General features: G+C 36.2%; 1 protein-coding gene and 1 long non-coding RNA gene across 5 annotated transcripts in view; both read right to left on the minus strand.

The window, feature by feature from the left end:
• LOC124221350 (mitochondrial genome maintenance exonuclease 1) overlaps positions 1-13,804 on the minus strand; it is a 52,497-nt gene extending 38,693 nt beyond the window's left edge. The window contains exons 1-3 of one of the 3 annotated variants that reach the window (XM_046631273.1): positions 13,672-13,804; positions 12,771-13,506; positions 8,759-8,966 (exon numbers count right to left, since the gene is read on the minus strand). In XM_046631273.1, coding sequence (XP_046487229.1) covers positions 8,759-8,966; positions 12,771-13,485 — 923 coding nt within the window. In that variant the 5' untranslated portion in view covers positions 13,486-13,506; positions 13,672-13,804. Of the gene's footprint in view, positions 1-8,758; positions 8,967-10,539; positions 12,747-12,770; positions 13,507-13,581 lie in introns of those variants that run through there. The other 2 variants (XM_046631274.2, XM_069136971.1) reach the window with 2 other exon arrangements.
• On the minus strand, positions 1,361-6,385 carry LOC138191085 (uncharacterized). 2 transcript variants are annotated; one of them, XR_011177373.1, is made up of 3 exons: positions 6,193-6,385; positions 5,776-6,110; positions 1,361-5,545 (listed from the first exon to the last, which is right to left on the minus strand). It is a non-coding gene; the product is annotated as an uncharacterized lncRNA (long non-coding RNA). The 2 variants fall into 2 exon arrangements; XR_011177374.1 differs by having other exon boundaries at positions 5,776-6,113.
• Positions 13,805-27,946: the final 14,142 nt, after the last annotated feature.

A 27,946-nucleotide genomic window follows, 5' to 3' on the forward strand; every position in this document is an offset into this window, starting at 1 on the left:
ATCCCGTATCTCCTGCCTTCCTTTTCGCAACGTCGCTGGCCGATAGAAGTTCGGAGGTTCGCCGTCATACATATATCCATGTTATCCCTAGCATAATTTCTGCGCCAAATCGTAGCCGACCCAGTCGCCAATGATTCTGTCACTTCGATTCCTTTTTCACCGTTCAGAGGGCGTTTTTTAACATGTTCGATCGATGGATTGAACCCTGATACACAGCATTCCATCTGAACATCAGCATTTTTTGGAGGCTTATTAGCAATAATGCCTATCAAAGTACATTTACAATGTAGGCAGTAAGCGTACACCATAACGTAGATTCCCGTTTCGGAAACCGTGCACCGCTTAAACATGAAGGGAAGAGGTAGTTTAGTTTCTTTAAACACCAGTTCAAATACCGCGTTTGTCCATCTACCACGACGCAAAATGGAATACTTACGTTGGACCTTAGCGATCGACTTGTATATGATTCTTTCAGAGTCTAGATCGTGCCACACTTTGAGCGGTATTTCAATGACAAAATTAATGTCTGTCTCTTTTGTCGTTCGATTGAAAGATTCATCATCTTCGATAGATGATGATGTTATATTTATTGGCCGTTGTAAATTATGATACTGAAGTAGTGCGTCATGAATGCCGTATCTGTTCAGAAGTATCACAGTGTATATGTACTTCGGTGACATTGCTTCTCCTAATAATTTACGGATTTCCGTATACACATAAGCTTTAGGGGGAACGGGTCTTCCGTCATCATTGAGGACGTGTCTATATTCAGGACTCAGGAGCTGTTTGAACAATTCCTTTACAGGAGCCATTCTCGCTAAGTCTAATACGAATTGAAATCTATATTCATCGGCAAGCCATAGACTGAAATAAAAAATATTCTACGAATTTGTTGAAATCACGAGGTTTATCAGATGAAGTGTGACGACCGTTTTTTTTTTTTTAACGACCTTTTTTTTTCTTACAACCTTGCCAACCAAGAACTTTACCAACCAACAACATACAACACCGGTATCTACAAACTTCGAGTCGCGTCGACACCTAATCACTTTCTCATACAGCTTTAACCGCGGAAAAAGACGCCGCCTAGTGGCGTCAATCGAAATCTCGCCTACGAAGTAGCGCTGCGCTAGATGGCGAGCGCCTCGGGGCACATATATAGCGGGTAGGAAAGTATGATCAACGCGTAAGCCGCGTTATCCAGACAAGATATGTGATATTAAGACACGATAACTTTGAATCAGTATGACGAATGGAGTAAAATAATTTTTAACGATCCTGAAAATTTTGATGCATTAAAAATCTAACCTCCGTGTTGGATTCGGAGAGGGCTGTGTAGAGAATAAGTGGACACGAAATATATAGAAAACAACTGAGAATAGTGTATTTATACATGTACACTGATATAAGTAGTGGATAACAATATAGATTAATGAAATAACGCTTCGCACTGAGCAAGGATGCGCAAGATATCTTTGGATATATTTTTAGTTTTAAGCTTTCTATTATTTTTGATTTCTTTTTGCTCTCAGCAGCATGTGGTGTTACACAGACATTTTTAACCTCTCTAAAGGAAGTGACGCACGTTCCGGAATGTTCCAGTAATATATATTTTGCGCCTGCGCATACACCAATGTTGCTAACTCTCAATCATGAATTATAATATTACCAACACTCCGAAAAGCATAACGTTTACAGAGGGCTCAAGTTATGAAACAAGGTTGGAAATAAAGCTTGATGAACTTAATTTTTTATTCGTTTTCATTAAGCCAAATGTAGATATAAGTTATTCAGAGGTGATTCTTCTACGAATGTGCCCTGTATCGAAAATCCAAATTTAACTGTTTGTTTTCTTCTCTCATTTAGTCGTTGAGCGCGTTCGATATTTTGCATACGTGCGAAGGTAGATTTTCTGATATTGTGACGTTCTTTATGCTGACCCCAATGGAGTTTATTCCGTATACATTTTATTCAAAAGGGATACAAACTTCTACAGGCCTGAATCTCAGAATCGTTCAAAACTTGTTATTGTTGTAAATTTTGAACGAGATGCAAATCTTCCGTCTCCCGTTTAATTTCAAGTGATACTATTTTTCTAATAAATCCCTTTTATATTCACTCTCAACATGCTTCCTCCTTTTACTTTATTTTGAATTCCGTTGAAAATATTTGGTAGTTTCGTGACTATTAATTAAAATTTCCTGGGTAGCGTTCACTAATTATTGTGAAATTGTTGAAAGACGTTACCACAGATCTTTTTCGTGGTTTTATCCGGAAAGAATTTCATTCGACTCATGGTTAGTTTCTTCTGGATGATAGGTGAATTGAGGATTTATTTTAATTTTGAATTATCTGGCGCCCAATCAATTTCGAATTGTTTCTGAGTTCTGATGCGATAAATACTTTTGAATAATTTGTTTGAAATTGGAATCAATTCTCTAATGGTTTCTGAATTTTTAATGTGCTCACTGTAGATTTGAGTCAATTACAGCAATAAAAAACTCCATTCGATATCTCTATAACGTTTGTAAATGAATTTAATTATTCGACAACTACGTGTATATGACATGAGAGTTTTAAAAGAACTGAGTTTGGAAAAACACGTTAAACAAAATTCTTTCCTTTCATGAAATACAAATGGAACAGATCATATCAATTGATCTTTGATTGAATCAAACTAAATCTCATTAAAAAAGGGCGGCACAAGTTGGTACAAACACGGCACAATCTAACACAATCGAAAAAATTCAAAAATCTCGAAAGATCCGAGCCGTGTGTAAATTTTGCAATTTGCTCGATGATTTTTCTGGATTTTCTCAACTTTTCTCGAATGTTTGGGAAAATAGAGTACGGCACAAGTTGGCACAAGCATGGCACAATCCAGCACGGTCAAAAAAATTCAAAAATCTCGAAAGATTCGAGCCGTGTGTCAATTTTTCAATTTGCTCGATGATTTTTCTGGATTTTTTCAACTTTTCTCGAATGTTTGGGAAAATAGAGCACGGCACTAGTTGGCACAAACATGGCACAATCTAGCACGATCGAAAAAATTCAAAAATCTCGACAGATCCGAGCCGTGTGTAAATTTTTCAATTTTCTCGATGATTTTTCTGGACTTTCTCAACTTTTCTTGAATGTTTGGCAACTAGAGCACGGCACAAGTTGGCACAAATGCGGTACAACCCAGCACCATTTCTCTCAACCTAATTTTTTTTTTTCTTTCCGTGTGAATAATGGACTTTTCGAAAAAATGAACTACGGCACAAGTTAGCACAAATGTAGCACAACCCGGCACAATTTTTTTTTTTTTATCTCAAAAGTGCTGGGCTTATCAGATTTTTGTGATTTTTTGGGAATCCTTTGAAGTTAGGAAAGGCGGATTGACGGCACAAGTTAGCACACCCTTAGCACAATTCAGCACAATTTTTATAATCATTATTTTCCAAAAGTGCTGGGCCAACTTCACACACATGAGAAAATATCTTCAAAGTTCGCATTCGGTCACTGCTGACTCGATACCACGCAAGTTCTTCGTCTATTTCTCGCAGGCTGGCCATACTATCTTTAATTTGAAACTGCGAAAGGCCATAAAATGATTGCATCGATGACGACAACAATGATGTTTTCATTTTATTTATGGGGCATTTCCTGTCAAAACATATTCGTCGTCGTCGCCGATGCAATCATTTTATAGCCTTTCACAGTTTAAAATTAAAGATGGTGTGACCAGCCTGCGAGGAAATCGGTTGCAAGAGCGAAACAGCTCTTGGTTAGTATATACATATATCAGTGAGCTCTTGTCTTACGTGAGTGAGCGTAAGAGGGAGGTGCTTGTTTATGAACCAAGACGGCTTTGGAATCGCCTAAGTCCATACAACTAATTGATTCAAGGTGTTTTTGGGTCGGAAAGACCGATCCTTCTTTTTGCCCATCAGAGGAAGTCCTTTATATTATCCATATTTACCTTTATTTCAGGGGTTAAGGCAAAAGAACTACACAATAACGGGGTTTTCTCATAGGTACATGCCTCAAAAAAACCGCACACGTAACAGTATAAGGTTTGATCTGCAGTGTCTCAACAAGATTTTCAAGGTTATTATGATTAGCATGTAGGCTTCTAATATTGATACATAGTATCAAAATGTGTTTATCATCTATATTTTTATTAAGGATTCCAAGATCAGAGAGCAATATTTCGTCATGTATCATTCCTTTTCTTATTCCATCGATGTTGATAGCTTCATTGAAGTTGCCGTTCTTCTTTAAATTACATTAGCACGATCTTGTTTCCCTTTCTTACTCCATGTCGATAATATAGGTTTTATTACATAAACAATCGTATCAATCAGCTTTTTAACCTTGGATTTTATAATTTGACACACACTCATAGCAGTAGCTGGATGGTTTACATCCTGACTGGTTTTGTACTTGGTGTCACTATAAATGCAAGCATTTGAACTCCACACTATGACATGAATTTGTTCGACTGACTTGAGCATCTGAGGCAAACACTATTATTTTTGCACCTATGATCATTATGACCAAATTTACCACAATTATTGCATGATCTGTCATTAATCACGTCATACATCTTGCAGTTTTGATATACCACAAAATCTTTGTTTTTCTTTTATTTTATATGTTTACATATTTCAATTGTCACCTCTAAGATTGAACTGCCTAATCCATTTATTTGGTTTCTGTACATGTGGCGTACATGATACGTGTTATTCAAATTACTGAAATTCAATGAGTTTAATCTGTAGCTTCATTAATTGAAGTGAGAATAAAACTAATCGTATGTAAGATGTTGGCAATGATTGTTGTAAGTAGATTCATCATTTTGAGGTTGGCAATAAACGGCAGCGTTTCATTCTTCGCTCTCTAATGGCGCTTGCTATACGCACACATAAAAGTTGACCTGTGTTGTGTTATAAAAGTAATATCCATTCCCATCAATTGATCAATTTGTATTTTACATGCACTAGCTGACCGACTGGATTCTAATAACTTTTCAGTAGCATTGACATTATTTTCATTCATACAGCTTATAATAATTTCATTCTCAATCTTCGTATAAATTTCTTTAGCTTGTATAGATCTATCTTTTATCAAGTAATGATCGACTTTCTCGTTGATGCCCGTTGGTTTATCATCATTGATCTTCTTTACTATAATTTCTTCTATCTCTTTACTATAATCTTTTCAGCTGATATTTATTAATATTAGTTATTTCAGCAAAGGTTTGCTAATTCACTTGTTCCCATTGTTGCTTTTTTCTGGTTCCTTTATATTTCATTTTACTCTCTAAGTTGTTGGTTCAATTGCTTCAGTAATGTATTTTCTCTTTTCGTAATCTCAAGTTCAACATCTGCATCATCAGTTATTGCATTCAGTTGTTTGTAACTGACCTTTCAGTTCTTCCAGCGTTTCATTCTGTGCTTCTCCTTTACTTTCTCCTTTTTTTTCGTTTTGATTCCTGATATAATCACTCGAATCATTTGATTTAGTTTAATGCAACTAGCTAGCCAGATGACACCGTCAACTAAAATTAAATTTAAAGACATTTTTAACTGAAGTTATTTAACAATTCTAGATTTAGATTGATTCAGTTTGCCTAGCAAAATTCAACCTCACAATCTAATTGAGGACTTGAAAAACTATTTATTTGAATTTAATGCCAAAGAGAGTAAAAGTAAGCTTCAAAATAAGATACCAAATTAAATGTCATAAAGTTTGAAAAACAATGCAGGTCAATAATAATACTTGAATTACAATGGTGCACAGAATGATTCCTCGGTAGAACGAATTGGCGGCAACGGTTAAGTAACAAACTTATCGCTATTGGCTCGATCAAAGTAAAATGATGGGATATTCAGCCATTATCATCTGTAGTATATCCCGCTCTTCAATTTTGCCTCAACTGATGTTAAGAAGGTGGCTATGGCCTGATGAAATTCACTATGGCACCTGATGTCTGACGGAACAACCAGGTTCGATGGTTATAATGATTGCACCGCTTGAGAAACCAGGATCCTTGCCACCTAAACGTTTTGACCATCAGGTAAGGCATAATTTTCCTCGCGTTAATCAAAGTTTAAACTTCGAGCCTGCTGAACAAAAAACGAATTTTATCATTGAATCCATGTTGAAATATTGTAATTGTCAAAGATCACGTAATTAGAAATTTACCTGCATGCTTCCATGCCTGACAAACTTAGTCCCGCTTTGACAATGAATTATTTTGTACCTGAAAATATTAGAAGCTACTATTATCAGACTGGATCTTTTGGTATTTTTGGATACAACTAATATCCAATAAAATGCACAAAACGTAAATCATTAATGACGCATTTTTAATTTTATGTAAATAAAGAATCTGTTCACAATAAACATTGTTTTTACTCACCTACCTCTGCTTGTCCAAACTCCCACTTTTTAATGACATTTCACATTGAATTTCAGATTTTTTCTTTCAATAAATAACATCCAATTTCTGTATCATTTGATATTTGCGTCGGTTGAATATTTTCCGATATCGACCACGGTATTGCTGTATTCTTAGACAATTCACGCTACGTAAAAATAAACAACAACATAACCTCAATCCACGATATTATGCACGAGAGATTTACAGCTCTTGAGTCTTGTCTCATTTTGTGTACGTTGGCCCCCTGCTCAGCAGACGAAAACATCGCCGCGGGGCGATTTCACCGACCAATGAAATTGAATTATTTGGCGCATGCGCATTGTATGTATAGTTTCAAGAGATTGTCCCGGTATGTCTATGAATAACTTACAGCGCCGCGTAGTGGCCAGTAGTGGCAAAAAAAATTTGGAGAATAATGCGGCTACCCCCACCACTCAAAGGATCTAGCCGCAGAAACATGTCAAAAATGCTCCCGAAGATTTTCAGCGCGGAATAGGGGAAAAAAATTTGTCTTACAAAGGAACACATTTCGACCAAAATTGAACCCTCTAATGTTCCTATTTATTGCGGACTGTCAAATATAGCGTTTTGACGTTTTTTCTTTTTTTCTTCGACCTCATTGAAGCTATCGTACTAAAAAAAATCACGAATACGAAACTGGTCAGAATACGTAAAAACACGTCTTTTTTTACCCATCTTGGCGTCAATTTCGAGGAGAAAAAAAATTAAGAAGTTTTCTTTTCCTGTTTTCACTATGATAAAATAGACTTGCATCCATCATTATTTTTTAGAAAAAGTATGTGTTCAAAGTACAAGACTTCTAATTTTTTCAGATTTTTCGCATTGGTGCACCATTGTCAACAAAAATAAAAACAGCATTTTTTACCAGTTTTCCGGGGTTGTTCAGTATCTGGATATTTGATGGTCGATTTATTTCACTTCCGAGCTCGCTTCTACAAATACACGTACAGACACATTGTTCCAAAACGAAACTCGAGATTTCACCCTGAGCTAGCTAGCTAATATGACCCAATATCAAATCAGCAGGAACGGTAAATGATTTTTTTTAGTATTTATATTTATATTTCACGTTTACACTGGAGGTCACTCAAATTCACGTTTTAGTATTAATTTTACGTGGTAGGTTGGAAATAAATAGTCCTATATGTATTTGAAAATTTCACTTATTTATAAAATGCATACCAAATAGTTTCAATCTTCGTCACTGTCATCATTAATTACCAGATTAACTTTTTCGATATTAAAAAGACGCGATAAAATCTGTGGGGGTCTTATAATTTTCGAAAGATACCTAGCGTGGGAGAGATAATATATGATGGCGGCCACGTGTGAGCAGCTTCCAACAGTGCGTAATCCATTGGCGCATTCGCATGATTACAAAAAATGATGACAGAATTGAGATTCTAAATTTACATCGGGAATCTCCATGAGTAGTATCGGCCAATCGATATATTTTTGAAGCAATTCTTTTTTTTTTTTTGTCTGTTGTGTATTTGTAGGAGCGTGCCTGGAAGTGAAATAAATCAACCATAGAATACCCAGGTACTGAACAACCCCGAAAAACTAGTAAAAAATGCGGTTTTTATTTTTTTTTTGACAGTGACGCACCAATGCGAAAAATCTGAAAAAATTAGAAGTTTTGTACTTTGAACACATACTCTTTCTAAAAAATAATGATAGGTGCAAGTTTATTTTATCATAGTGAAAACAGGAAAAGAAAACTTCTTCATTTTTTTTCTTCTCGAAATTGACGCCAAAATGGGTTAAAAAATACGTTTTTTTACGTATTCTGACCAGTTCCGCGTTTGTGATTTTTTGTAGTACGATAGCTCCAATGTGATCGCAGAAAAAAAGGAAAAACGCCAAAATGCAATACTTGACAGTCTGCAATAAATAGGAAAATTAGAAGGTTCAAATTTGGCCGAAATGTGTTCCTTTGTATGACATATCTTTTGCCCCTATTCCCAGCTGAAAATCTTCGGGGGTATTTTTGACATGCTTATTCGGCTAAACCCTTTCAGTTGCTTGCAAGACCTGTATGTAAGACCGTGGTAACGTCCTAACCTCAATGCGCTATTCTTTCCGGAGAATTTCACAGCTCTTCTCCCATATCGTGCGAGTTAGCCCCTTACTTCACAGTCGAAAATATCATTGTGGGACGATCTCGCAGACTAATGAAATTGAATTATTTAGCACATGCACAGTTGATTTCTAAGTTTCAAGAGATGGTCCCGGTACATAATTTCAGTTTTGATTGTATAGTGTCATACTAATCATTTCTTACCAATATTTATTAATAATTCTCACCTATACAGAGCAACACAATCAACGACTCCTCTGTAATGCAATTTAGAATGTATGGTGTGGCTTTCCAGTGCTGCGACTCCATGCACTTCTTTCAAAACCTGCTGCACACTCTGCCAAGATTTCTCCAATGCGTCAGGAACATTAATTGGCTTTTGGGTGAGAAAATTGTGAATGATAGAATGAAATTGCCTCCCATAACAAAGTGTCTCTGAAATAAAATAAAACATTCTGAGGTTACAAACTGATTGGCAAGGTACAGTGTTCTGTAAGTTTATTACAATTAATTGAATAAACTTTACAGTAACAGGTAATCAAATTTCTGGGCTGGACAACAATCCTATTAATCTCATTAGGAATTCGAAATGCATGCAATAGCGGAATGAAGTTCCTGCAAATATCGAGTATTAAAATCTGGAAGTAAATGAAATCTTGTAAGTCATATGCAACAGTAAGATGATAAACTCATTGATAAAGAGATCTTGGTGTGCTGATGAAGTGAGCAAATCGTATTTTACACTTTTCTTTTATTTCTAGGGAAATGAAAACAAAGTTGAAGTTCACAATGTTATTATGACAGTGCATTATCAGAACAAACCCTAGGTTATTTTGCAACATCAGGATTATCTGAATTTCAGTGAACCATAGTAAAACAAACCACGCTCATATTTAACAAATTCAACTCCTTCAAAAATATTCTGAACATTGAAATTTTAGTGTTTGTGTGTTGGTACATAAAAGTTCAGGAAATCGTATAGAAGTACGAAAAACGTAGGTTTCACATAAGTGAGTGAAAATGTGTTGTCATTATATTCAATGTTTTGGTAAATTTTTACAACTTCTTCAAGAGGTCCGGACACCTAGTCTGCTCAGAGAATAGGTGTATCTTAAAAAAATTCATTAACTCGAAAGTATGAAATGAAATATTTTTGTCTTTATACATGTAGTACAATACGGCTCTAGGAATGCCTGAAACAAATACATAAAAATATTTAAAAATAGCGGTGTTGCATCAATTTTTGTAGAGACCTTCTACACGACACGTACGTAGCTGGCTGCAGATGTATCACCGTTATGTTGCATCTGGAAAAAAAATTAGCTTACTCGTGAAGTTTTGCTTAAATCTGGTGTGCAGTTTTTTTTTTTTCACCATCAGGAAAAGTATGGTGAGCTCATGACAAAAAATCCATATTTTACACCAAAATTTAACGAAAAATGACATGAATTTAACAAAAAAACCACTAATCAAGTAATCGCAAAAATCGTACGCTGCAATGTAGATAATATATCTAAGAATATACAAATTTCAAGTCAGTCAGATTGAGAGTTTTCGAGATCTACTTGCAACCAGGTCGAAAATATTATAGTATATTGTATAACAAGGAGGCAATCTAAGTTTTTTGGGGCCAAACGAAAGTTTTCAATATGAGTTGTAGCATGCATACTCGATTTTAGTTACGAGCAAGACGAATATTGCAAACAGACAAGGCGAAAGGACCGTTGCCTCTTTGCTGCACATGATTCATTATACAACAAGTGTGGTTTGCACTTTGCACCAAGCACGAAATTAAGGTTAGGATCCCGTAATGTCAGCTATGTTTGTGACTGGGCATGCGCATTCAAAGACTCACTCTACCGTCACAGAAATGGGTACTTAGCGTACCGAGAACCTGCACTAAGAAACGCATAAGACAGGATTGCATTGTATAAATGTAGATTCAAGATAATCGCAAAAAGTAAATGTGCACCATTATCAGAGTGATGGTATGGTCTTTGTGTCTTACTTTTAATCAGCAATTCCTGGCCCATACATGACCCCTTCCTTGGCAATTCAGCATCCTAGGCTTTTTTGTGAAAAACTCTACGTGCTTGGCGAGCCTCTTTTGTAGTTTTTTTGAGGTCAGACGTCTGCGGTAGCGCAACGCTCCTGTTCGAGTTCCATGCACAAACTGTAGCAGCGATCTCCGATTCATAGGTATTCATCAACAAGATGCTGTTATAGCCATCGCTAAAAGTGCTGGCAGCAATATAAGTAATAATTTTAATGATATCCATACTGCTTTTGTTACTGTTTTGCGTGAAGCGTCCTTCACACTGCCCTAACAATTTATCTAAACTCAGGTCCTCATGAATAGGTTAATGGCATCTTGAACAGTTTGAGGTAGAGCATTCTTGTGTGTATACACATCTAAACTGGCGATTAATTTTGATATTAGGCAAAAGCACAACAAGTCTTCTTGTGGGGGACAATTCCGATGTTGTGGCTTTTCGCCAGCCGAGCTCTTGTGGTTAAATATTGCTCAAATATTTTTCCTCATTTTGTCTTTGGCATGAGAAAACCTTCGAAGAGTGGGGCCATCATATACAGTTAGCTCCTTTTTAATGTTACGAAGTCGTATGTCCTTTCTTTTCCACATGTTACCTATACTTTCTTTTTTTTTATCAATTTTTGTTTGTGTGGATTCACATCAGAAATTCCTTTATAAGTGTTAGAATCACCATCTTCAATGTGGTTTATGCTTATGTTTAATGGAAATTATACTTTTCTATTTTTCTTCAAAATATATCTACTATACTATTGACTTCGATTTTTCGAGCAGATCCTTCGTGATTGGCATAACATTTTTCTTCGTGATGTTTTTTCCATGACTTGTAATCAACTTCACAAGATTCTTACTACAATAATCACAAGTTTTGCAGTAAGATTTGATTACTAAACTTATAACTTTGCCTGAGTAATATCCAATAATTGTCGATATGCCGTAATGCAGGATATCCTGATTTGCACCAAGTTTTGTTATAAGAAACAGTTAGAGCTAGACCTTGTCTCATTTTGATTGATGAAGTATCGTTGAAAGGGTGGTACGTCACTTTTGGTAAATCCATGATGCCGTAAAATTTCTCTATTCCTCTCAGACTAATTCCCAAGATTCGGAATGTGAATATAATTTGTCTGTTTATCTTGTATACTTTGTTATTGATGACAGGATTAAAATAGGCACTGGTTGTTTCACAAGAGTTACACGAACTCACTAAATTTGAAACTGAGTCGACGAATGTACGATTTCACGAAGTTTACAACACTCATCCATTTTTTGCACTTCACAACACTACTAATTGCTGAAAAAACAGTTATGAACTTTCTAAAGATTCTAATCCGATACCCAAAATTCACAGCAGCCAGTATATCGATGTTGTGGCCAGCCTTCAATTTCTCTGCTGAAAGACTAATACTCACCTTATCCTGCTCCATTTCGAATCGATGCAGCAGGGCAATTTTGTTCTTTTTATACTTGTTGATCAACTCATTCAAGACTTGCTCCCTTTTTCACCCAGGTGAGCTTGGGTTGTTTGTTCCTTTATTTCTATTTTGTACGCAAAATTAGTTTATAAATAATGATACATGCTTGTATGTTGCTTGCCAGATACTGACTGACGCTTTCAAAATTCGAAATAACCGATTGACTGCTCACAGTGGCTCGATTTTCCTACTGAAAAATATATTTAACTTAAGCAATTTTTCGAATTTCAATACAAGGTACGGCTCAAATTGTTAGCAACACTCGAAGGTTAGTTGAAATTAAAAAAAAAAAATGAAAAAGTTGAAAATTTCTGGGCGGCCAGACCCCTTAAGCCAACACACCACAATTGTTAATACTATCATTTCTCACAGATTGACATGATTACGTTGCTCTGGAATAGAGAAAAATATATAATATGATTTGCTCACTTCATCAGCACTTTAGCTTTCCCTGAAATGAAAAATATTGCAGCATGCGCAACTTAACCTGTAGACTGCTGGAAAGTCTAAATATAGTTTCTGGCTGTCACATTAATTATATATAAGGTACAGACACAACATTTTGAGACTGTCTAAGAGCAATAATGCTCTTAAAATCCCGGCGATCTAAAGGTTGAGAAAAATTTAAGACACCGCTGTATGGTTGCAATGCAAGAAATGACTCGATTATCGCGTAGAAAAATGACTCTAATAATCCTGAAAGTGTCATACTACCTTGTTGATGTTCTTCGAAGCCTTTTTCACCCATCAAAGCTATCATTCTTTTCTTCCATAATTCTAAATTCAATTTTGACTCCTCTGACATAGTTTGATTTAAAATTTTTGAAACACTTGGAATAAATGCTGTTGTAGAATCATGATACACCGGTATAGAAACTACTTCGTGTGTACACACTCCGACATCCTTACTTTTATCTAAATAAGAAAAGTTAGTGATATTTTTTATTAATATCTCTGAAGGAAAGCCAAGTCGTTTGTTTTTATGGACAATATGAGTAAGATGTTCAACTTTTCCGGGCACATTTTCCATCCTAGATTGTTCAACTTCTGCATCCACTAGCGAAGTACGATATATGGCTTCCTGTTTCTTTCGTGCATTTTTTGATGTTTCTTCAATCTTTATCCTTCGGCTTGGTATTGATTTACGATTAATTTTTACTCTTCGTACCACTTCGTTATCCACTTTCGAAAGCCAGAAAGCCTCGGAGTCTATTTGGGACTCCGCTTCGTTCAGGACTTCTTCATCTATGTGTTTCGCTCTAGCAATTTTTTGCTTCTTGGTTTCAAGAACCTTCCCGTATAGCTGCTTATTCTCGGATTGAAACCGCATCATTGATTGAGCTCGTGTTGTCTTCGAACGAAGTACCGATTGGAATACCTTACGTAAACAAGTCAGGCATGGGACGGCAAACACAACCATAACCTTCATTTTCGCAGGTTTCGTAACTTTCTGCAATACATGAGTTAATGGTTAGGTAATACGCGTCGAAGAAAATGCTTAAAAAGCAAGACAATCAGTGCGTACGTTTCATTAATTATGACTGAACTGTTATTGCTGCGAAATATATTGAATACGGGATGAATAATGGTATTGTAACAAAAAATAATCAGCAACCTGAATTGGTTGACGTGTTCTCGTGTCTTCTTATATTTTGAAATGATGTGTGACTGTTTACAATTGTTGATTACGTCACTGAGTGGCGATTCTATTCAATTTACCATGTAAAGTGGTGAGCAAGAGGTCGGACTCCTGAAAAATAATAATACTGGAACCACTGGAACGATCTAGGGATGGTAAAATCGATTCCGATTCTACCCGAGAATCGATTCTGTGGTCAAAAAACTCGATTCTTTAGATTCGATTCCCAGTTATCAGAATCGATCTAGAATCGATTCTTAGCGATCGATTCTATAATTTATTTTAAAACCGGAGTAATGACACTATAGCATCAATATTGAATGAAAAAATACTAGTCTTATTAATGTTTTCAAATGTTACTTTTTTAATAAAATATAATATTTTATAAATTTACATTTTATTGTACCTTTAACCTTATTTTACAAGTTTTATTTAAAAAAAAAAAAAATTATAAAATTTTAATTAAAAAAAAGACAAATCTTACTCAGAATCGATTCTTTAGAAGAATCGTTTCTTGAAATTGATTAATCGATTCTGAGAATCGAAATCTCGGAAAAAAGAATCGGAATCGAGAATCGATTCTTCAGCTCATGTTTCCATCCCTAGAACGATCATTGTAGTGGTGGGGACTCCTGAGAGAGAGATAACTCAAGGTCCCTAGATTAGGGAGGTCAAAACACGCGTGGGCAAAAAATGAGTGAGAATGCGCCAAAAGTTTCGTATGACAATGGATGCTTTCCGTTTAGAGCACAATATGGCACGGTGTTGTGACGTCGGAACGGTACCTAGTGGAAATCTCCAGATGTTAGACACCGGAAACATTCACACGCAGCTACAGCTAGACTCACATCAGTAGTTTGGGTCACCAATTACCGATTAAGTATTGAAATACACCGGACAACGGGCATTCTGTCGCTCTAGTCGAACGAACCGAAGAGGGAGAAATTGTTGGATAAAAGATTTAATTTGGCTTACCTTTTTGAGAGTATTCTGGATGCGATGACTTGTAGATTGGTGAGAGGTTTTAGCGGAATAACTGACTTTAATATATTTGGATATTTTGACTAAGTTTGGTTTATTTTATAAGTTTCGATATTTAAAAGTCACAAACGCAAAGTTACACAGTGTAAGATCTTAAACTTAGTATGACAAAATGGATTTTAAGCTCGCTGGACTTTTGGGCAGAGTAACGTTGTATTAAAGTTTAAATGCAAAAGGCTAAAGGATTTTACCACGAGACTGTACCGGAACTAGATGACGAATCCGGAGGTAGAAAACAAGAGAGCGATCAAGTGATCGGTCGCCCTTTTTATAGGGGTCGATCGTTGCGCAGAACGATCCCCCTCTCTAGTTTTTTGGTCACCTTTGCGCACCTCCCCTCTTTTCTAGGAATTCTAATTAGGGCACGACATCTTCGCCGCATGCACGCCTGTGATCTTAGTTCTTTAGCTATTACTATATTGTAGGTTTTTTCGTATGGTATATCGCTGCTTGGTGCGGTGGTGTAGGTGAGTGGATTTTTCCGTAGTTCTCCGAACTGCGTGAGCTTCTCGCTGTGGCGCCAGCCCCCTTTCTGGCGCCCCTCAGCCACTTAACTTTTTCCTGTCTACCTCTTAGTGTTTTTGTTATCTTGCTCGTTACAAAGCCCATATTTCATTTTGGTTACCTGTCGTTTGTTAGTTTTATAGTTATATCTATACAGAATTGTTTATGTATTATAGTCGACTACTGTCGTTGTTAACCTGGAGTACAATAGCAATTGTTTATGAACATAGTTTGTTATTTGTTTAACATTATTAGAATCGCGCTGCTGCGAATATCCGTAGTTGTTTGTGTTATAATTATCTTAACAGATTTAGAGTATTTAGTAATTTGATGATTCATAGCTTTAGAGCAGGTTTACATGTGTGCCTTTTGTATATGATTCCCTTCTGTAATTGTTAATTCTTATATTGATATAAATCGGCTTGGAAGCTTCTAGAACGTTTTCGTTTCGTCGGTAAGTTTCCTAATGTATTCTCTAGGTAAGGCTCTGTATGGCTCCACATTGGAGATCTGCATTGCCTTCAAAACGTTGCGCGTGTTGCCTACAATACAGCGTTGCGGAAGAAGGTATAGTTCATGCTGGGTAATTAGCATTCACGGTTTGATGGTTTTGCAGTCTCTGGTTTTATGGGTTATTGCAGCAGTGCTATCTTTACATTATATTGGTTATGCATTTATCTATGGTTTTACAGTCTTCTATACTCCAGGCTATATAGTAAAGCGTATGTTGCTTATAGTATAGCTCTCAGCTCCGAATGCACAAATGGCATTGTTGAGTGCTATATAATAATTGGGTATAATTGTGTTAGTTAATTATAGTGTTAATATGATAGTGATATATAATAACGCATAATAGTATTATAGTTCTCTGTGGTACGAAGATCTCGTAACATGGTTTTTAAGCCTTGGCTAGTGAATTTCATAGTTATTTCCATCTAGGGATATTCCAAATAGTTAGACAGTTGTTTTAATTTCTTATGGTTACAAGATTCTCGTACTTCGAGTTTGGTTAGTTGATAAAAGTAACATGCAGTAATAATAGTCGATAAAACATACGGACGTTCCGGTCGGATGTTACACTGTAAACGTTTTTGGTCTATTCCTTTGCCAGGATTGGCCGCTTACAGTGGAAATTTTTACATTACGTCACACTGTTGTAACATCCGACCGGAACGTCCGTATGTTTTATCGACTATTATTACTGCATGTTACTTTATCAACTAACCAAACTCGGAGTACGAGAATCTTGTAACCATAGGGTATGTTCCGATATACACTGGGTATGTTCCGATATACACTGCGAGCACTGTTCAGTGCTCTTACTGGGGAGAAATTCGTTCCGTTATAGACGGACAGTATACAGTCGCAGTATCCTAGGGAAATATATGACGTCATAAATCGTCGCCATTTTTCTACTGTGAACACTGGTGCTTTCGAGGTAAGGTGCTCTCAGTGCTTTGATCACGTGATCAACAGCGTTCAGAAATTCAACAGCTTCCACTACTGATAATTATTATTATTGAATATTGTCATTTAAAAATACCGGCCGTTAAAAACAAAAATGGAAAATTTGAATAAATTGTGTTTATTGCAATGTGAAACAAATATTATGTATGAAATGAAAGTAACGCCAAAAAATGTCGATCACAGTATACTGTACTGCGTTCCGTTTTAAGCAGTAACCAGTATAGCTAACTATAAAGGAACGGCTTCGCAGTATACTAAATTGACGACACACCTCACAGTGCTCGCAGTGTATATCGGAACATACCCATAAGCAATTAAAACAACTGTCTAACTATTTGGAACATCCCTAGATGGAAATAACTATGAAATTCACCAACCAAGGCATAAAAACCATGTTACGAGATCTTCGCACTACAGAGAGCTATAATATTATTATACGTTACTATATGTCACTATCATATTAACACCATAATTAACTAACACGATTATATTCAATTATTATATAGCACTCGACAATGCCATTTGTGCATTCGGAGCTGAGAGCTATACTATAAGCAACTTACGCATTACCATATAGCCTGGAGTATCGAAGACTGTAAAACCATAGATAAATGTATAACCAATATAATGTAAAGATAGCACTGCTGCAATAACCCATAAAACCAGAGACTGCAAAACCGTCAAAACCGTGAATACTAATTATCCAGCATGAACTATACCTTCCTCCGTAACGCCGTATTGTAGGCAACACGCGCAACGTTTTGAAGGCAATGCAGATCTCCAATGTGGAGCCATACAGAGCTTCACCTAGAGAATACATTAGGAAACTTACCGACGAAACGATCAAAGGTAAATCAACTCGCACTAAACTCAAAGATGCATACGTGGCAACGCCCAATGACAGGCAACCAACAAGTATAAAGAAAACGTTCTAGAAGCTTCCAAGCCGATTTATATCAATATTAGAATTAACAATTACAGAAGAGAATTATATACAAAAGCACACATGTAAACCTGCTCTAAAGCTATGAATTATCAAATTATTAAATACCCTAAATCTGTTAAGATAGTCATAACACAAACACCTAAGAATATTCGCAGCAGCGCGATTCTAATAATGTTAAGCAAATAGCAACTATGTTTCATAAACAATCGCTATTGTACTCCAGGTGAATAACGACAGTAATCGATTATAATACATATGTAATTTTATATAGATACACGCTATAAAACTAACAAACGACGGGTAACCAATATGACATATGGACTTTGTAACGAGCAAGATAGTAAAAATATTAAGAAGTAAACAGGAACTAGAATTAAGCGCATCGTGACCCTAAAAATGCACACGGCACTAACATAACACATGAGTCACCACTAGCGCATACGCACTGCGATTACCACATATTAGGAAATAGCTGCCGAAAGCACAAGACGGGGGAAGAAGCTCAGTAGCTGAGGGCCAAGGGGGGCTTGCGCCTCGACAACAAAGCTCACGCAGAATGGAAAATTACAGAACAAAGACCCCGCACCTACACCACCGCACCAGTGCAGCGTTATACCATATGTAAAAACTTACAATATAGTAATAGCTAATGAATTAAGATCACAGGCGTGCATGCGGCGAAGATGTCGTGTCCTAATTAGAATTCCTGGAAAAAAGGGGAGGTGCGCAAAAGGTAACAAAAATCTAAAGAGGGGGATCGTTCTGCGCAACGATAGACCCCTATAAAAACGGCGACCGATCACCCGATCGTCGTCTTGGTTTCTACCACCAGATTCGTCATCTTGTTCCGGTACAGTCTCACGGTAAAATCCTTTTGCCTTTTGCATTTAAACTTTTCATACAACGTTACTCTGCCCAAAAGTCCAGCGAGCTTTCAGCTCCATTGTGTCATATTAATCTAAGATCTTACACTGTGTAACTCCGTTTTATGACTTGAAATATTGAACTTATAAAATAAATCGAAGTTAATCAAAGTATTCAAATATATTAGAATCAGTTATTCCGTTAAATCCTCTCACCAATCTACGCTGCAAGTCATCACATCCAGAGTATTCTCAAGAGGTGAGCCAATTAATTAAATCTCTTATCCAACAATCACTCCTTCTTCGATTCGTTCGATTAGAGCGACAGAATACCCGTTGTCCGGTGTATTTTAATACTTAATCGGTAATTGGTGACCCAAACTACTGATGTGAGTCTAACTGTAGCTCTGTGAACGATTCCAGAGTCTAATATCTGGAAATTTCCACCAGGTACCGTTCCGACGTCACAGTAGTGTGACGTCGGTACGATACCTGGTGGAAATTTCCAGATGTTAGACACCGGAAACATTCACACAGCTACAGCTAGACTCACATCAGTAGTTTGGGTCACCAGTTACCGATAAAGCATTGAAATACACCCGACAACGGTCATTCTATCGCTCTAATTGAACGAACCGAGGAAGGAGTAATTGTTGCATGAAAGATTCAATTAATTGGCTTACCTTTCGAGAATAATCTGGATATGATGAATTACAGCGTAGATTGGTGAGAGGATTTGGCAAAATGACTGATTTTAATATATTTGGATACTTTGATTAAATTGGATTTATTTTGTAAGTTCAGTATATACAAACAACGGGGTTACTTAGTTGTTAGATCTTGGAATTATATGCCAAAATGGAACTGGAAGCTCGCTGGAGTTTTAGACAGAGTAACTTCGTACAAAAAATTTGATTGCAAAAGGCAAAAGGATTTTTTCCTATTATCGTGCGCAAAGTTCGATTTTGCGCATGCATTTGCGTTCGCAAAGTACCACTTTCCCACACGTTGACAAGAGCGTGCGGGAATGCAACTGAGCGAACGGGGATGTAGCTGAGCGTGCGGGAATGTGGTGAGCGTGCGGGAATGTATAAGAGTATACGAGCGATTCCAAGGTATATACGCGCGCGCCATCTCTACGGCACTCTCTTCGCATTAACACGTGCGAGCGATACTTTGACGTTCGTTGCCCGTATTAATTGAGAAAACGGCAGAATACAAAACACAGAACGCACGTTTTAAAGATGTAAACAGACCGCTCAGCGCGCCGGTTTTATTTACATCTTTGTCGTCTGGAATGGACCTGTCAAAACGTGCGTTCTGTGTTTTGTATTCTGCCGTTTTCTTAATACGGTCAATGAACGTCAAAGTATCAGTCGCTTCACATCCGCTCTTTAGAAAGAACAAGTAAAGTGAGAGTGAATAACTATGAATAATGTACAAAGTGATACGGATAGCGAGGGTGAGGATGTGTCTAATTGATGTGCCAGCTGAAATGCTCGATGCAGCGAAGGAAAAAATATACCGTTTCATTTTGTAAATTGTCACGTTACGATAAATATTAATAATAGTTGAAAATAATAAATAAATCAGATTTTTCTTAATTTAATAAATTTATAATAGTTCTATAGTTTGTTGTTTTTTGGGCGGGGGGGCTTGACCCCCTAAACCTCCCCGTCCCTGCGCCCCAACGCCATCGTTCTATACGTTTCAATTATTCAAAATAATTGTAGTGGTCGAACTTTGCGCAACTTGATAGGAAAAATAGTATACGATACCGCAAGACTCTACCGGGACAAGATGACGAATCTAGTGGTAGAAACCAAGAGGATGATCCAATGAACGGTCGCCGTTTTTATGGGTATCGATCGCTGCGCAGAACGATCCCCTTCTTTAACTCTTTGTCAACTTCTGCGCACCTTCCCCCCTTTTCTAGGAATTAAAATTAGGGCACTACATCTTCGCCGCATGTTCACCCGTGCTCTTAGCACTTTAGCGATTACTATATTGCAAACTTTTTTTACATGGTATAACGCTGTATTGGTGCGGTGGTGTGGGCGTACGGTCGTTGCGCCGTCAGCTTCCTATCTGCGTGGGCTTTGGTGTTGGGTTAGCAAGCCCCCTTGGCTACGGTGCTTCTTTCCCCCTTTTCGTAGGCGTTAGGAGCTGGGCCGATTTTAGCTGCTGTTTCCTAATATGGTGATCATGGTGCACGTGCGCTAGAGGTGACCCATGTTTTGTAGTGTCATATATCGTGGACGTTAGTGCCGTGTACATTTTCGGGGTCACGATGCGCTGAGTTCTAGTCGTAATTTACTTCTTAAATGTTCTTACTATCCTGTTTGTTACAGAGTATATGTATATTAAGATTACCATATCGGTTACTTGTTGTTTGGTTAGTCTTATAGCGTTCAAATATGTAGAATTACATATGTATTATAATTGATTACTATCGTTATTCACCTGGAGTACAGTAGTGATTCTTTATGAGACATAGTTGCTATTTACTTAATATTATCAGGATTGCGCTGCTGCGAATATTCTTAGGTGTTTGTGTTATAACAATCTTAACGGATTAAGGGTATTTAACAATTTGATAATTCGTATTTTTGGGGCAGGTTTACATATGTGCCTTCGTATAATTCTCTTTTGTAATTGTTAATTCTTATAATAGTATGATCGGCTTGGAAGGTATTGGAGAGTTGTTCTTATGTGTTTTGGTTGCCTGTTACTGGGCGTTGCCACGTACCCATCTTTGAGTTTATTCCTTGGTGTTGTACAATACCTGTAAGGAGCTAGGAACGTGTTTTCTTACGTTTTACCTCAAAACTGTTATAAGCTTTGTTCACTTAGAAGGGTTGATTGATAGTGTATTGATACATTTATTGTAATTCTGTTTGGTTGTGTCGCCTTACAGAATCATTCCGTGAGTTGATTTACATTCAATCGCTTCGTCGTTAAGTTTCCTAATGTGTTCTCCAGATGGGGTTCTGCATGGCTCCACATTGGACATCTGCATTACTGAGATGAGGTTCCATTGCACGCCTCATCATCTTGCCTCGTATCGTTTTCTTCTGTAATATAAATGATTACCGTATATTCTCAATTGAATAATAATATTCAATAGCAAGTAAGACTTTATAAAAAATGTAACAAAAAAATAATCAAATACAAAATATTTTTGTGTCAAAGAAAAAATCAATTTATTAAGATTTCGATACATTATTTTTAGTTAATAAGTACCTCGTCCTGCAGTACGTCGTACAATATTTACATCTATTCTTGAAAATTTGTGTGATTCCAACCTCTCTTGAAGAATTGGAAACAAAGCAATTCTCATTGTGTCAACAAAAAAACGGTTGTACAAATTTTTAAACGAAAAATACTACGCATATTAAAAGTGAATGTAAATATTGTGAGATGTAATGCAGAACGAGGTGTTTATTAAATAATAATAATGTATTAAAATCTTGGTAAATTAATTTTTTATTTGCCACAATAATATTTTTTATTTTACTAATTTTTTGTTAAATTTTTTATAAAGTCTTATGTGCTAATAAATAATGTTATTCAATTAAAAATATAGAGTAATCATTTATATTACAGAGGAAAACGATACGAGGCAAGATGATGAGGCGTGAAATGGAACTCGCGCGCCGATGTGACGTGCCGCGCTAGATAAATTAATTCTTCTCCTCCAGTAATAATAATTTCTCCATCAATTCAAAATATGTTATGGATAAAAAATTTGACGTAGAATACGATGGTTGTGCTAAGAACTCGCTACGAGGTTGGGGCAATTGTTAAAGATCGATTAAAACATATTAATTGTTTATAACAGTATAAATTTCGGAATAATCGTTAATGAAAGAATTGTTGTAATAAAATTCATTTTATTAGCTTTGAGATGAAAAAAACGAACTTTCCAGCTCAAATAGAACCAGCGTTATGAATTTTTTAAAATGAGTCTTCGAAGCCAAAAAACACCAAATTATCAAATTTTCGATCCCCTCTATTTTACGAAATATGTGAAATAAAAAATCCTCGAATACGTATCCCTATTTTTTCGGTATAGAACCCGTCAAAAAAAATTTCAGCTGAATCAAAAATATGTCGGTCACAAAGGTGTTCGGTTGTAAAAGAATGTCCCATATACATTAAAACATATCGCGCAATATTAGTTTTACACAGCACGAAGTATTTTCAAAATGATTTCATAAATATCACCATTCACCATTTGTAGATATTTGGAAATATGTTCGAAAAATATGATTGAAACAAAACGGGTACGAACGTTGTGGTCTCGTTTTATGAAGTTACGCCACCGGTCGCCACCCCCCCCCCCCCCCCCCCCCCAACTCCGCTTCTCCTTGTCGCAAACTTGAATGGTCATGTTTATTTTCCGTCCGTGCATAACATTGTATTCGATTATTCGCTCAGTCTACGGATAGTGACTGTGCGTGAGAAAAAAAAATCTTTGTGTCGTCAAACGACTGTGCTCGAACATTTTGTAGTTCGAAAATAAAGAGTATTTCTCATTCTTCTTCAGATGTTTTCCATGAGGTACATACATGATTATCTCTGGTGAGTATTTATACGTATATATATATATACATTAGACTGGGCCAAAAAAATTGACTATTTTTTTTTTGGAAAAATATATTGAGAATATCATTCAGTATGGCAAAAAAAAAATTTCATGAAATTTTAAGCCCTTAATATTAACTTTAAGAGGTCTATCATCGCTATTTTGGATTTTTAGTAATAATTTGATGTTTTACGTCAGAACTGTCAAAATATTGAAGTGAAAAAATTTATGTTCACTTATCCCTTTATAAAATTAAATTCCCTACAAAAAAGGTCTGATTATAGATTTTTGTCAGACAAGCCGTTTCCGAGTAATTAAACTTAATAAATTAATATAATTTCTCGATTAATTCTCGATTAATTCTCGATTAATTCTCGAGAAATTATATCAATTTATTAAGCTTGATATAATTGATATAATTTCTCGATTAATTCTCGATTAATTCTCGATTAATTCTCGAGAAATTATATCAATTTATTAAGCTTAATTACTCGGAAACGGCTTGTCTGACAAAAATCTATAATCAGACCTTTTTTGTAGGGAATTTAATTTTATAAAGGGATAAGTGAACATAAATTTTTTCACTTCAATATTTCGACAGTTCTGACGTAAAACATCAAATTATTACTAAAAATCAAAAATAGCGATGATAGACCTCTTAAAGTTAATATTAAGGGCTTAAAATTTCATGAAATTTTTTTTTTGCCATACTGAATGATATTCTCAATATATTTTTCAAAAAAAAAAATAGTTAATTTTTTTGGCCCAGTCTAATATACATTATACAGTTGTATAAAACGTGCACCCCGACTTGCGTTTTTTTCGACTTACGCCGTCAATGCCGGAACGACCCATAGCGTAACTTCGGGGTATTACTGTATCGGAATCATTCTGAAATTGTACATCGCTTGTTACACACAACTCTACTGACAATAATGAAATAATTTTATGTTCGAAGCTATTTTACTAGTGAAAAGGGTTTCAAAAAATGATTATAGGTATATAATATTGGAACACTTTGTTCATGTTACTATGGATATATGAAACAATTGTTGACATCGACGTTGAGGATTATTTTTATACCATCTAAAATATTAAATGCAAGGAAATAGTATCTGAGATTCGAGGTAACAATGAAGCTGCGGGTTGTGCGAAACAGTTCCTTCTCCCGGTTGATGGGAGTTTCTAACATCCTTTGCGAAGTAATGTAATTTGAACATAGTTCACCACTCCATGAAGATATCCTTGCGGCATGTGACATTGCGTCCGTCCAACGGTTTGGTTGTTTCGCTTTTCCAATGCAGAATCCATAACATGATTAGTACTTGGCGATAAAAATATACTTTGGCAGAGAATTCGTGCCCTCCCCTCCTTATCATATAAAGACACATAAAAATACATGGGTCCTCTTCTGTTCTCTTACAACCATGTGTCGGCGACATCTCACTATACCCAAAAATGTTAAAAGTGAATGGTCGAATCTGATGAAATGGAATAGTGTGATTAAAAATTTTGGTCATCCTGAATAATCCGAAAAGTTGAGATAATTCTTTTGAAATAAAGATATTCATTTTTTACGAATCACTCTAAATTTCACCGCGTTCAATATTTTACTACCGATAGCAGATATCTAATGTATGGTCATTCGGAATGAATATGAATGGGAAATTCCTCGTCAAACCCGACGGATTATTTGTAATCGGAAAGATTTTTTACAGAATGTATAAAATGGTCGAAGCCTCGCCCAAAAATGGTACCATTAAACAATTCGTTCGTTAATAACAATTACAATGTTCAATGTTTCCGGATAAACCAAAGTTTTCTACGAAAGCTTATCCTCTCTGCTCGCGAATGTGCTGTGAATAATTTTTCTACGTCAAGTAGAACCGGAGATGAGATATTGATTCTTCAAGTTTGCTGCGCGCTCATTTTGCAACAAAATTGAATGACTCGGCGCTTCCGAAAAAAAAAAATCGTAGAAATAGGTTTTGACTTTTTATGCTCACATATCACTTCGAAAAAGCTTTCATTGTTTTGGAAAATACGCGGTCACATTTTGTCAGAATGATATTTTTGACTCAAGAACCTAAATTTCGTCCCAACTGACTTTTTACGGTTTATATGATGAAATAATAACAGTCTTAATATTCATTTTCCTTAAGATTTGAAATTTCTCGCATATTTGCATCGTACTTAGGGTATATGTTAACACGTGGAAATTTCTCCAATTATCGGAAAAGAAAATTACCGTACGATTATAACAATTGATCTCTCCGAGCATTCGAATCTAGGCTCCGATAAAATTGTGGTATTCGCAACGAAGCATTCAGCAATTCTTATGTTCTGCACACTCCTAACGAAAAATCAAAATGATTATATATGAAGAGAACAGAGAAAAGAAAATTTGAAACACGTATACAATTTGGTTACTCAATATTTTGAAAAATGTAGAACAGAACGACGATCGAAACAAATGTCAACAAAACGACGACCTTTCGAACGCCACTCTTTCGAAGCAAACGTAAAAAGACGATTTGTTTCCAACATTTTTTTTCTATACTATGAAAATGCTGGAAGTCCCTCCCCACTCCTCAACGGTATACATTTTCGTAGAAATACAATGAGCATCATGGGTACAGTGAGAACACTCTGGGGCGAGTTTTTCCATACTTATGAACGGTAGTGTATATTCATTTGAAAAAAAACGGCAATTTCTCAAATAATGAATTGAAAAATCTGAAAAAATTCACGCAGAGTACCTTTTAGTACTACTTTGATGTAACCAATTATGGGGCAGATCTGAGATGGTCGAAAAAAAAGTGGCCGACTGACGGAGAATCCTTCCTTTTCGGGTTAAATTCCGAAAATATCGATTTTTGGAAAAAAAGGTAGGATCCGAAGTTGTTCAGAATTTAATTCTCAACAAGTTTGTTGCTATTAATTTATGCCATTCAGTTGAAAATAAACGAGATAATGGAAATATTTCGAATTTGTCGCTTTTTTCAGGTTTAATTCCAAAAATCTTGATCCTAGAAGAAAAACTGTAGGAACTAAACTTGTAGAGAATCAAAATTTATACAACTTTTGCTCCTACGGTTTTTCTGTAAAATCAAAACCGGCCGAGTTATTCAAGAAAAACCATTTTAACCTAAAAAACCATTTTTCGAATATACGCATAAGCATTATTTGGTCGCCATTTTGAATTTACACTCCCAGTGACCCCTGCGAGACAGCTGTGAGAAAAAAATTTTCGTACAAAATTATTTACAAATTAACCGGGGAATTTCGATATCAATTCTGACGATGACCCAAGAAATTAAAAGGTTGATCGAAACAGAAATCCGAAAAAATTGAATTTCCATTTCTTTGAATGAAAACAGGCGTTTTCCCGAAAAATTTCTTAGGAACTTTCGACTCCAATTTTGACAAAGATTCGCCCTGTCAAGTATTTGCTGTGAATTACGAATCACCCTGCATAGCAAGTGCAGATTTGACAGGATTCTTGTAAATGATATCTATAATTGCATAACAGAAATTTGCAGTATAAAACACTTACCATTGCAACAAACGATTCGTTCGTCGGCGCGTCAAATTTAACTTTTTTTCGGTTCAGCCGTGCGACGTAACTTATCCATTGTTGCACTCACAAGATTATTGTTGTTTGTAACAAATATATGTATACACACTGGCCGCGTGAAAATTTGCACGTGATTAGAACTTGTGACACGGCAAATTACCAAAACACTCGCGTTTGCTTCGTTCGCCGCGAAAAGTGGATGTGGACGGTACGCGAGGAAACGCAGAAGTGACGGCCGCGCGGATAGTGGGGACAGTAGCGCGTGAGGGATAGTACTTGGAATCCGAAGAAGTTGATTCCTTTGAGAGTTCCAAATTTCTGTGAAATATTATAGGATTGTGCCGGACTTTGATGTACAGCAGTAACACATACCCTGACTTTTCGTAGGTCGTATACAATGCAGAAACCAACCCAAAACTCGCTAGCTTATCCGTAGCGTATACCATCTACGAGAAGTCACGGTATGTAGTTTTATAACGATTTCCCCCTAATGAGTAACTTTCAGGTAGTTTGTCTGATGTAAAAAAAAATTTTGGTAGCATCATTCAGAACTAGGCGTAATTGACAAATGAAACGAAGCAAATAAAGTATGAAATTCTTAATTGTTGAGAATTAAAAACAGAAAAAATTGGCAAGCAAATCTTCACCAGAATTTTTACAAGGATCGGCCCTGTAAAATATGTGCCACGAATCTTGAACCGTTGTATGCAGTAATTGTATGTATGTACAATAACATAGATTTTTTGCGGGATGTATTTCTAGTATTGTTAAACACATCCGGTTCAGAAACAATTTCGCGTATGTATTAGAGTAATCTTTAAAACAGGCTCGGACGATTATCAACCGGCCCACCCCCTCCCCCCCCCCCAAATTTGCTGTAAATAAATAAATAATGGTCTGTTCAAGAGCACAATTTTTTATCTCAACCCTAAACCCTCACGCCTATACTTGCGTGTTTTCTGCAATTTCGGTATTTATTTTACTGCCGCATCTAATCTTTCGGTCAATAATCTGTAAGTATGACAATTTTGCGGACATCGATGCTAATATTAGATGAGGATATCCGAAGCGTATATGGGGCATTCTATGTCAATTATTCGCCATGTATATCTGCCTTTTCGACGGACAGGAATTAATGGATAGGCAGATTTAAGTGGTGCGTACTCGATGTAGAATGCCCCAAAACCCTTCAATAAAATAAAAAAGAATAATTTTCTTTGCCGAACTACGACTCGAAACGAGAAAAGAAACAGTATGTTATTTTA

The sequence above is a fragment of the Neodiprion pinetum genome, chromosome 6, assembly GCF_021155775.2.
Source record: "Neodiprion pinetum isolate iyNeoPine1 chromosome 6, iyNeoPine1.2, whole genome shotgun sequence".
In the NCBI taxonomy this organism is placed as follows: Eukaryota; Metazoa; Arthropoda; class Insecta; order Hymenoptera; family Diprionidae; genus Neodiprion; species Neodiprion pinetum.